Below are 12,104 nucleotides of genomic sequence, written 5' to 3'. Positions count from 1 at the left end.
TTGGTTATTAAAATTTCAGAGGGATGTACCAGTAGTTTTAAAGGCATTCCAAGCACGAGAAACAACACTTTTGTTGATCCCGAACTCTTCGCGACACTGGTCACATTGCGCCCCTCCTCAAGCTTCCCAATCATTCTTCCTCAAGTAAAGTCATCTAAGTGATTTCTTGAAGACATGTTTCACAAAACAAATCACTTGCACTTGCAGCGAATGTCTTTAACTACAGTGCTCTTCATCCTTTTATCACAGTATTGACCTGCGCTCGCCGACCCACAAGGTTTACGTACACTTACATCACCTACGACGTTTTATTTCTAAAATTTGCATACAAATAATCTTTCTACTGAATTACGTGTGCATTATACTGCAATTTCATGGCTATCTTATACTTTGTTGGGGAGCTGTGGTCGAAAAACCACTTGTTGCTTAAGTTTTGCGCACCAGTGTACTAATTAAAAAGTGCAGACGATGTTTTGAGTTATGAAATCAGATGCAAAAATGTATTTTCTCTGAATAAACACACCTTTTTCCCCCAACAGATTCAGATTTCTGACCCCCAAAATATAGGGGGTAGCTGCAATCTGAGAAATATGGTCCCCATAGTTTGGTCAGGAAAGCAATGGTTCCCTTAATGATAATTTTACTTTATGTGTATTTTGTTACATAATAATCTTAATGACATGATTCATCTGACCAGACAATTGTCTTCCACTTATCAAAGGTCTGAATATGTTTTATCAACGGAGACACAGAAGTTGGGTGCCTGTTGTACTGTCTCATTTCCAACAGTGTCCGATGAGCTGTGTGTTCTGAAACACACTTGGACTTAAATTGTATTGGGCTGTCAGCTGAGCCTCTGTCTGTTGCCGATTTTGTTTAATCATTTATCTACTTCGCATAAATACTTATTACAGCAGATCATGGTATAAATCATAACTTAAAAAATGCAAAGAAAAAAAAAAAAAATTAAAACACGATGCATTCAAGTAAAAACTTGTATATGTCTTGTATAGGTTATATTTATTGCAAACACCTATTACAGTAGAACTCCAATTATCCGAACTCCAACTATCCGAATTGCCGATTATCCGAATCGCTTTCAGAATTCCTATGGAAATATAGTAAAAAGATAAGTTTTTCTTTTTTCTTTCTTTTTTTATATGAATAAAATAAAATAAAATGTTAGTAAAGCCAAGTAAAGATTTATGCAGAGAAAGTTTACAGGATAGGACAAAGATAAATAAAAGGAATAACAAAGGAGGGGGAATCCAGTGACAAAAGAGCACATGGGAGACCGTATGAATAAGGATGTTAGTTGTGGAATGTTATCTTAGGAATGTTGTTTGTTGATAAAGAAATGTGAACGCTAGACCCCCTGGTCAGCTTGCTAGTGCCAATTGGCACTTGTCAGGCGCTTTACCAAAGACAACTTTTAAGGATGCTTTTAGTAGAGGGAAAGGATGAAGAAGGTGTGTTGGATAACCACAAAAAGATAAATTTATATAATTGTGTTTACATGGTTGCGGAAGCTTGGAATTTGGTTAAAGATGTCTCATTAAGACGTGCACGGAACAAGTTAAAAAAAAAGAAGTTAAAGAAAAAAAATTAAGAGACAGAAGATGAGGATCTCTTGAGGAATTCAGAAACATATTTTTGAAAATTCCTGGATGTTCAGATGTCAGTGCTGAAGATATAGGAGAGTGGATGATGTGTGATTCATCAGACTGTGGATTTCAAATTTTAAATGATATGAACTTATTGAAAGTGTGATGGAGAAAAGTGTCGATGAAGAAGATGACCCTAATGCTGAAATTGAGGAAGACACAGGGCCGTCAGCTAGTGTAGCATTTGCTGGCCCTGAAACTGCATTGAAGTGGATGGAGCACCAACCCGAGTGTGACCATATGCAACTTTTCACTGTCAAACGGATGCGCAACTTAGCTGCCCGAAAACGGATAAAGGCAGTTAAACAGCTTACTTTAACTGAGATGTTTAGCATGTAATAACTTTCATTTACTGCAAGGTGTGTACACATTATTCATAAAAAGATCTCTTTCCTTAAAAACAGTTCTTTTCCCTCAATTCCACTATACATACAGTAATTATTTAAAATAAGTATTTTTTAAAAAAAAAAATCCAATTATCGGAATTTTTGATTATTCGAATGGAGTCTGTTCCCAATTGATTCGGATAATTGGAGTTCTACTGTATTTGGGATATAATTACTGTAGCTACAAAGTTTAACTACCAATCGAAAGATAAATATTATGTTATGTTTAAATCTCATTAATGAACATTTAATGTAAAAATTTTTTTAAGGTAGCGGGGCACCTAAATGTTATTTACCATTTTATTACCTTTTTTAAAATGTTATTTAATTAATCATTGATTTGGAAAAAAAACTGATTTATGGATAAGAAATACGCAGTTAAAATTTTTTTTGGTCTAATTTAGAAAATTATAATAATTAATTTGTAATTTTACTTTTAGGTATGTCAAAATAAAATGTGTATTGAATATATATTGATACATATCGTTTGAACACTATGTAAGAATTGTTTTGAGTATTGGTACTTCAGTACTTGGTTGTGAAAATTAGTATGTTATTCGTAATTGCGAATACGATGTGTGATATTAGTATATTACTATAATAGAATACTTTAAAAGGTGGTTGAGTTACTTTAAAAGTTCTTTATATTTCTTTAAATTAATGTTTAAACATCTAAAAAAACTAGTCATTTTAATTTAAGAAATTTATTAAATTTAATCTTCCTTCCAATTTTTCCTGTTTTCACTTATTTAAGAATGATTCATTAAATGGCGTGGAATTATTATTTAAACTAGATTGAAATCATAAGCTGTTTAAAATTTTAACTTAATACTTGAAATCATTATCGAAAAGAGTTTCTTCCACTTCAGTTGGAAGAAACATTTCTTCCGTGGCGTTTTTTTTCACTTCGGACAAAGTTGGCCTTCCCTGTTTTTTAATTAATTGTCCCAAACAGGACACTGTCAAAACTGGTTAGAGGACCCAAATGTAGGACTGTTTTCTTGACAAATTAAATGGCACTACATTTCCCAGTCTAGGCTACCTCCATATTTTGAGGGTCAAAAATCTGAATCTGTCTAAAAAACAGCTTCTTTATTTGGATAAAATTCATTTTTGTATTTTAATTTGTAAGTTGAAAAATTGCTTGACCTGATTAGTTAGCTTGTTTAAAGTTTATTTCTTAAATCAGGAAGATTATATCTTATCGGATCAAATTGGATTTTAAAGATAGATTTAATATCCAATTGCATTTTCCCTTCGTTTATTACATTGCCTAATGGTGTATTTTAAAATGTTGATGGATTAAAGTGAGGAAATGCAGATAGTTTTACAGTTGTAAGGAAATATGAGTTATCATGTTTTCAAAAATTTTTTTTCGTTATATTTGTTGATATTCTTTATACAAGATAACTGAAAAATAAGTATAAGCAGCTGAACAAAGGGCCAATCTTGGAGCTGTTGGAAACACATTAATCTCTGTCAATATATAAATGGGTTAAGTAGGCGTTCATATTGTATTGTTATGCTGGATAAAGCTATTGTTGAAATGGTTTTTAAGTGTTTATTTTTTCATAATCAAGGTTGTTGGGTTCCAAGTCATGATGGATGCAGCAGTGGTAACAGATGTGTTGAAACCAGGCGTGAACCAAATGTACAACTTCTTTTTTGCTGTTGTGAAGGATCTATGTGCAATCAGAAGATGACTATATCTACTAGTCTTTTTACTCCAACTGCTGGTAAGTGTATTTGTATATGTTAAAAGAGTTTTTCAGTTCATAATTCCTTTTTTTTTTTAAATTTTTATTTTCATATGATCGGGATATTGATAATGTAAGAATAAGATCTTCATACGAAATATTTAGAAATAATAAGAATTCATGTTTTAATTTTTTTAAATATTATTTTGCTATTAAATGTAAACATTCACATCACAGCCTAATTGGAAAATTAGGCTCTTTTCTAACTATTGCACCATTGCCATCATTGCACCAGTCTATTTGGAAAGGCTCAAATATTTTCTAATTTTGAGCTTTTTAATTTGTAATGCTTTTTGTATTGAATTGATTCCACATACCTTTCGGCTAACAAGAAAATATGTCAGTCATTGCTAAATTAGCCTGATATATTTTAGATTGTTTGCTGTGAGCCTCAAGTAGTAAAAGCTTATTGTAAATGGTCTTATCAGTGGTCACAGGTAGCTCGCTAGAGGTAGCAAAACTACTGTAGTCACTTCTTTTTTCGTAGTTTGTAATGTAGTGTGCTGCTTTTTGTTTGGTGGTTGCAAAGTATTGGTGCGGAGTGTGAGATAGCAAGATTATCTTTATCAACAATCCAAAACTTTCATTAGGACATGATTATCAGTATTTACATTACAGTATTTGATTATGCATTAAACAAAAATGTGCTTTAATACTTAAATTTCCCAGAAAATTAAAACATGATGATAGAACAATCAAGCAAACAGTCAGCAAAAAAAAAAAAATGGCAAGCCATGATATCAAAACATCTCTAACTATCATACAAAAATATAGTTTCATCATAAACAAATTTACAGTACTCTGAGTATTTTGCATATCATTGAAGAAGTCAGGGCCCGCCCTAAGGACTTCAAACTACTCGCCAGTAAATTAGCCAATTTTCAAAAGTCTTAGCCAAAGGCAAATCTTAGCCAATTTTTATGATTAGTTTTTCTCCCATAGAAAACTTAAATTTTAAATACAAATTTACTATAAATTGAACTATTTTAAAAATGCAAATTTAAATCGAGAGTAATTTCATTGTCGGGGAGGAGTAAATGAGCAATGAATGGATAAGAATCCTTTTATTAGAATTAATTTTATTAGAGGCCATTTTGTAGACGATAAAAAAAAAATGTAGTAAAATGTAAGAAATGTAATTTTTCGGTGGAAAAAATCGTTCACCAATATTTTCGCCGAAACACAATTTGTTTCGCCGAATTTATGATTTTATAGTATTTGGCGAGGTGATGAATGCTTAGTGTGAGTCCTGCAAGTAAAGAAAAAGCAACAACTTTAGCTGTAATTTTTATTAAAATGTTGAAAAAGTAATAAGTTATGAAAGTAGTATGTTACTTTTTCGGAAATAATTTCACAGCCTTGTACTTTATTTTTTCACCATAATGGGTTAATGAAAGCACAATAGGAGGAAAAATCTGATTGATTAGTCAAAATTCTGTATATTTTCAGTACTTTTTGTTAAAAAAAGTTATGTTGTGAGTAGTTCAATACAAAACAACAGTAGTTTGTAGTGGTTCCTTACAGCTACTTTTAATGTTAGTTTAGTAAGGAAACAATTTTCAAATGCAACTAATTTTTATAATTTGATTGGTGCAAATCTTTCATAGATTTGTCAAAGAACATGATAAGAATGCCTCTGCAGTTGAGCCTTAATAGGTATTACACTTGATGCTAAAGACCAGCAAGTTTAGTTATAAAAGTTGGCAACAGTTATTTGTTTCATTATTTTTTGCAAATCTTGTAATCAAAATTGTACATTTAATTAGATTTCGCGACTATAATTGTCCCTGTTTTCATAAATGCAAGATGACAGCTACTTTATAGGTTCATGATGAAAAAAATTGAATATTTTCTGGTCAATATATAATACTTATTTTAGTGTGATTGAGAAATATAAAAATAGGGATTTTTAGTCGTGTGTAAGCTTTAACCGAAAAGTTGACCTTTCAAAGTTGTCTCTCTTTAATTTAAATTTCCATACCTTCAAATATGAATGTACAGTACAAAGAAAAAGAAGCAATTTATATCACCCTGATTAACCTTTGATCTAATGATCAAATTTTTATCTACTTGAACCCAATCTTAATGAAGGGATTGACCTTAAATATGCAAGTCAATTTCTGCATATAATAAAGTTTCGAAATCAGACACAAAAAATACTGTCTCTGAATAAACATACTTTTTTATCAGTTGATTTAGATTTCTAACCCTAAATGCATAGGAGGTTGCTATAATCAGGGAAATATGGTCCAAATAATTTGACCAGAAAAGTGGTCGAAAGTTAAAAACCTTAATGTTAATTTTACTTTTTGCGTGTTTTGTTATACTTCGGGAATATTTTGAGTAAATTAAAAATTTTGCACACACTTATAAAGTTTGATTTCTCAGAAACTATTTGACTGATTTTGTTCAAATTTTGTATTTTCCCATAACAAATTACATTTTTAAAATGATGTACAAATTTGTATACCTTACAATTAAAAATATTTCAACAAATATTAAATAAAATGATAAAAAATAATGCATTATTATTAAAAATAATTTTTTGCACTGAATTATCTTTGGATAAACAAATTGTATAATTGTGTGCAAATATTTTCTAATTTGCTTAAAAAGTTCTCGAAAATATGGGGAAATACACAAAAGGTAAAATAAGCAAAATTTTCCAAATGATATGCCACAATATATCTACTAAAAGGATCAGTTACAGCTAGTACAAGTCCAAGATCTTTTATAGGACCTTAAATGTTAACACTAATGAATTTACCTGGACAAGTAGGTACTTCCATATTCTTTAAAGGTACAAGTTTCACAGGATAAGGTTTTATGCAGATACAGGAATCATAAGTTAACATCAAATTTTCAGTATCAGAGTAATATTTATCCTTTCCAATAATAATGTTTAGAGAGTAATTCAAATGGTTTCTTAACAGCAGTCAGAGAAATGCGGGATATTTGTAAATATTTATCCTTTATTGCTTTATGTGTAACAATTAGTTCAACGAATTGAATTTTACTTCAATCTTTGCGATGTATACATATATTATCAGGTTATATTAAAAATTTGTGAAATATTGCAGCAAACCGAAAGAAATTTAAAATTGAAAGAAAACTCGCTTAGTGTTATTAGCCATCTTTTTATTATATCAGCCAGAAAAGTAGACTTGTAAAATTTTAAAGGTTTTGAGTTTAACAGGTTAGTAAAATTTGGATTGAATAAATATTTAAATGCTGTTGCACCCTTTTAGTTTGCCATAAGCTCTACCTTAATGATGCTGTAATTTTGTTTAGCTCTATTAAGGGATTTGCTGAAACAAGCTACTGAATGATAAACATCATACTTTTGTAACAATATAGCTGAAGCAGCAGATTTGCTTGCTTTTTAGTTGCAATATATAATTTTCTTAAACTAACTTTTCTTCAACATTTATGTTTCATTGACCTTTTTGTTAATCTCCTATGACTTTGATTTTATCTTTGACTTCACTATTTAAAAGGAACTGGAAAAATCATCTTTAACTAAAGTGCAATCTTAAACAGTATCTGTGGACCCTTTATTTGCAAAACGTTTCCAACTTATGCAGTCCTAACCAACTGGTGGTTCTTCACGTAAAAAGTTGTATTTTACGTCTTCTTCGCATAGCAAAACCGCTTTTTCGATGTTATTAGTTAGGGAAATAGTGTAGTAAGGATAACATTCCTGATCTTTCCCTTTTGTTGAACCGGCAGTGGTTTAAGACTAGAGCTGGATAAATACCAATTTTTTTGCTATTGGGTACTAACCCATATTGATAAAACTAAGTATCAGTTACTAAAAGCGGATACTTTTTTAGTATCTGATTCACAATTATGAATAAGGTTTTCTTTTGAGAAGAACTGTTACAGCTAAACTTTCTACTTTCCTGTTTATTAACAATGTAATGCTCATTAAGTTATGAAATGGTCAATACCACATTTTAATTTGTTGTGTTAGGAACAATAAAATTAAGATAATTTAGATTCATAAAATTACTGGTTATAATGTGAGCATACAACCAATCCTTAGTTGGGAGGTGTCCTTAGTGGTATAGAATAACATTTCTGGTCATGGGTTGCTATGTTCTTCTCAATCCTTATCTGTGCCCTTCCTTTTTTAGATGTTTGTTCCTATAGTTTTAATTGACCCTTTATTTATATTGTAAAAAATATGTATTTTACTAGTTACAAGAACTTTTTTAGTACAGTTGAGCCTGTTTATCTCAAACCTCTTTATCTTGAAAACCTCTATGGCTCAAAATTTCTAAAAATCCCTATATTTACCATCTAAAATCAATGTATTTTCAATGTTTATGTCAGAGAAAATAGTGACTTTGTTAAGTCATGACAAATTCTTGGAATTAGTCATGGAAAATCATGAAAAGTCATGAATTTGAAAATCTGAAATATAGCAGATACCTTGTTCTTGGAATTTCAATCACTATCCCTACACTTCCTTTACTAGAAAGGAATATAATGATTCTGGTTGTAAGTGAGGGATTGATGAATAGGATGGAGTGACCACCAGGGGTTAGCTTTTCAACATAGATAAGACAGCTAGGAATAGAAATTAGTTTTTGCCTCCAAATTGAAACCGATGGATTGAAGGATAATAAGAAATTTTAGTGAACTGTAGAAAACAGTCGGTACACAAACTTGTAGATAGCATCCATATTCTTTATTCAAACTTGTAGATAACATCTATGAAAAAAGTTCTTTTCCAAAAATAAATCTGTTGGATGCCATTAGAATGACTGCTATGTCTGGAGAAATGTGTCTCTAAGAGCTATCTAAAATGGTTTTAAAAGCACTGGTTTTAAGAATAGCTGTGAAGAGGATGAATAGGAGGTTAAAGGCATCAGTAAGGAGCAACTGTTGAGGCTGAAAATGCAGTGCCATATTTTCAAGAATGGAATGCAGTAAAATCTGGATTTAATGTTGACATTAATTTTGAAGATTTTTACAAGTGGACAACTGCCTGACAACATGAGAAACATTGACAGATGTGGAAATCATAATGTCAAAGGAATATCAGAGGAAGAGGCTAAACATATAATATTGATGGATCAAAAGTGAGTGCAAAAGAGGCAGAAAAAGCTGTAGAACTCTTACAAACTATTCTTGAATCTCAGGAAAATGTCGGCAATAAGAGATTTGCTGTTCTTTCTAACCTTAAGAGAATTATCAAAACAAAGAAGGTTAGACGTCAAAAATCCTTGAAAAATTATTTTCAGTGTTAAATGTATGTAAATTTTTTTTTGTGTAAATAGATGTATGTGGTATAATTATTTTGCAGAAATGCTTACTAAAAACAATTAAAGAACTTTTAATGTAATTTCTTAGTTAAATTTAATTTTTTAAAGTATCTGCATAACTCGAAACCTCTTTATCTCAAAATTATCGCCTTTACCCGTGAGATTCGAGTTAAACGGGTCCTACTGTACAATTATCAGTTTTTTTTCTAAAATTTGTCAGTGATACATTTTTGTACCTTTTGTCATCATTCAAGGTAAGAAAAAAAATTGAATTCTGCTGTTAAATTCATTTGTTCTCATTAATTAATAATTATTATTATTAATATGAAACAGTGCAAAACAAAAAATGCATTTCTTACTGTCAATAATAACTGTTATGGTAGTTTTATTTTATTTTTAAGTTGGCATGTTAAAATTGTTGAATAGAATTTGGCCTTAAATAAAAAAATTTTTTTTAGCTATTTCTTTCTAAAAATTAAAAGTTTAATTTTAAAAATATTATGAAATAATTACATAAAAAACTGAGAGATTTTTTTGCTGAAATTTTTACAGCTGCCATGAGCAATAAGATCTGGTTAATTTTTGATATTAAAAAAATGCAGTATTAGAACTCTAATAATGTTTATTATAAATAAGTTATGTATGTTTTTTTTTTGCCTACTAGTTTCTTGTTTTTAGTGAGTTTCTTGTTTTCAGTGACCAAAACAAGCACAGTAGCACCTGTTAGTCGAGCTTCTAATAGTCATGATGAAGTCATTCATATTTTGGTTTACACTCTTCTGCCTATTCTTGTCATAGCATCTTTTATTTCTGTTGGTTACTTGTGGTACAGAAAACACAAGATGAGAGTTTTCAATGAATTACCAACAACTGATCCATCTCCTCTTCCACCTCCATCTCCACTGTTGGGGTTGCGTCCAATTCAGCTCATCGAAGTTAAAGCTCAAGGCAGATTTGGTGCTGTGTGGAAAGCTATGTTAAATAATGAACCAGTTGCAGTTAAAATATTTCCACCCCAGGTAGTATTTTATTTTTTTTAAAAAAAAATTGCTTTAATCTATGTTAAATGAATACAATTAATGTATTTAAAAAATTTAGGATAAGAATTCATGGCAAGAGGAACAAAGCATGTATAAACAACCTCAAATGAGCCATGAAAATATTTTGCATTACATTGGTGTTGAAAGACATGGGGAACATATGCAAGTTGAATACTGGCTTATAACTGCTTACCATGATAAAGGATCACTTTGTGATTATTTAAAGGTATTATTTAATGATTATAATTGTTACAATAAAATATTTTCTTGAATTTATTGTTTTTACAACTTTAATAAATATAGTAGGCTTTTTCATTAATCAGACCACATATTACTCTGGAACAGTTCTTATTCTTTCCCCTTTCTCTTTCAAAGTTGTGAATTTATATTTTAGAATAATATCCTGCATATTGGTATGCCCATTTTTTCAGACTTTACAATTAGTTAGCAAATTTAATAGTAATTAATTGGATGAAAGTTCTAAGTGACATTTTAGTGGATTTGAAAAAATTAGCGTTGAATTATTGTTTTACTCTTTTCTTTTTTTACTTACCGTAATTTTGCAGAGATACGGCGCGGCGTTATTGATTTAGAGCTTGAAAATTTATTTGGAAGGCGTATCTAAACGGTTCAGCCTATATTAGGGGTGCACAACCTGCGGCCCTTTGACTACTGAAGTGCGGCCCGCGAGAGCTTCTGAACACAATAAAAAAAATTTAAAAAATGGCAATTTTTAGTCGCCCTTTTAAGTCATCATGTTTTGACACAATCAATTTTTACAGATTCTTTAGTAAATGTACGTTTAACCAGTGTTTTCACTACAGCGCGAGAACGCGAGATTCTCGCATATTTTTTTATATTCTCGCATTAAAAAATGATTACCGCGAGAAATTCGCTCGTTCTATAAACCAATTTCAAAATTCGCGAATTTCTCGTATTTTGAAAAAAATTTCTCATTTGCGCCATTTAGAATAAAATCCGTTTCACTTTTCTTCCTGGATCTTTCATTATTTTCAACATCTGCCCCATTATCTAGCTTTTCCCTATTTACCAGTATTGTTCAGAACCTTTTCGAACAACAGAACACAACCACGGAACCCCTTTCAGAACACATTTCTCTGCAACCACCTGTTTACCGTAGGTAAGGTTTCTTCATGTAAGACGTTCAAATTTTTTGCTCGTTAATGTAAGATGGACAAATACCTTGTAAAGCCAATATCTTCTACTCCGAAACGGACAAACGTAGGTAGAAACGATCAAAACGAAACAAATACGCATTTGAGCAAGCTGATGAAAAAGTAGATGTAGAACATTTTCCATATGATGATGCAGCAAAAATATTCAATGCTTTAAAAATTAGAAGATGCTGAAAATGCATTATAATTAAAGAAATGATTTTTGAAATCTCACCCTGCTTTTGAGAAAGGGTGAGAAATTCTCACCCATTTTTTTTCTGAGATGAAAACACTGGTTTAACGCGCTTTCTTTAAGCCGATTTTATCGTAAATATAAATGATTTTTTTAAACAGTTATTTCCGCTTTCCTACGGGATTTTGAAAATCCCAAATTTTTATTATGACGCGAGTTTCAGACCGCAAATTTAAATAATTACTTTTTGTGCATTTTATTTGTGACGATTTCATCTTAAATCTAAGTGATTTTTTATCTTTTTTTTGCAATTCTTTCTTTTCTTTCAACAATTTTTTTCGGCAGTTATTGCTATGCGTTCCCACGTATTATAAAAAATTCCAATTATTCTATTACGACATGCAAATTTTAAATCATGCATTTGACACGCTTTATTCGTGCTGAGTTCAGCATAAATATATTTTTTCCTAATTATTTCTATACTTTTCCTCGTGATTTTGACGATCCCGTTATTTAACTATGATGTTATTACGACACGTGATTGTTAATCACGCAATTAAATAATCACTTTTTGATACGGTATTACGGTACAGTTTTATCGTAAATCCTAGTTATTTTT

The 12,104-nt window shown here is 30.7% G+C and overlaps 1 protein-coding gene across 4 annotated transcripts in view; it reads left to right on the top strand.

The window, feature by feature from the left end:
- Window positions 1–12,104, top strand: part of LOC107436981 (activin A receptor type 2 punt) — a 55,907-nt gene that overhangs the window by 12,166 nt on the left and 31,637 nt on the right. For 3 of the 4 annotated variants that reach the window (XM_043042140.2, XM_016048830.3, XM_071187535.1), the window contains exons 3-5: window positions 3,631–3,786; window positions 9,774–10,096; window positions 10,176–10,343. In XM_043042140.2, coding sequence (XP_042898074.1) covers window positions 3,631–3,786; window positions 9,774–10,096; window positions 10,176–10,343 — 647 coding nt within the window. The remainder of the gene's footprint in view (window positions 1–3,630; window positions 3,787–9,773; window positions 10,097–10,175; window positions 10,344–12,104) is intronic. The other variant, XM_043042141.2, reaches the window with a different exon arrangement.

Source organism: Parasteatoda tepidariorum, chromosome X1 (genome assembly GCF_043381705.1).
Source record: "Parasteatoda tepidariorum isolate YZ-2023 chromosome X1, CAS_Ptep_4.0, whole genome shotgun sequence".
Lineage (NCBI taxonomy): Eukaryota > Metazoa > Arthropoda > Arachnida > Araneae > Theridiidae > Parasteatoda > Parasteatoda tepidariorum.
This window is presented reverse-complemented; position numbering and strand designations above follow the sequence as displayed.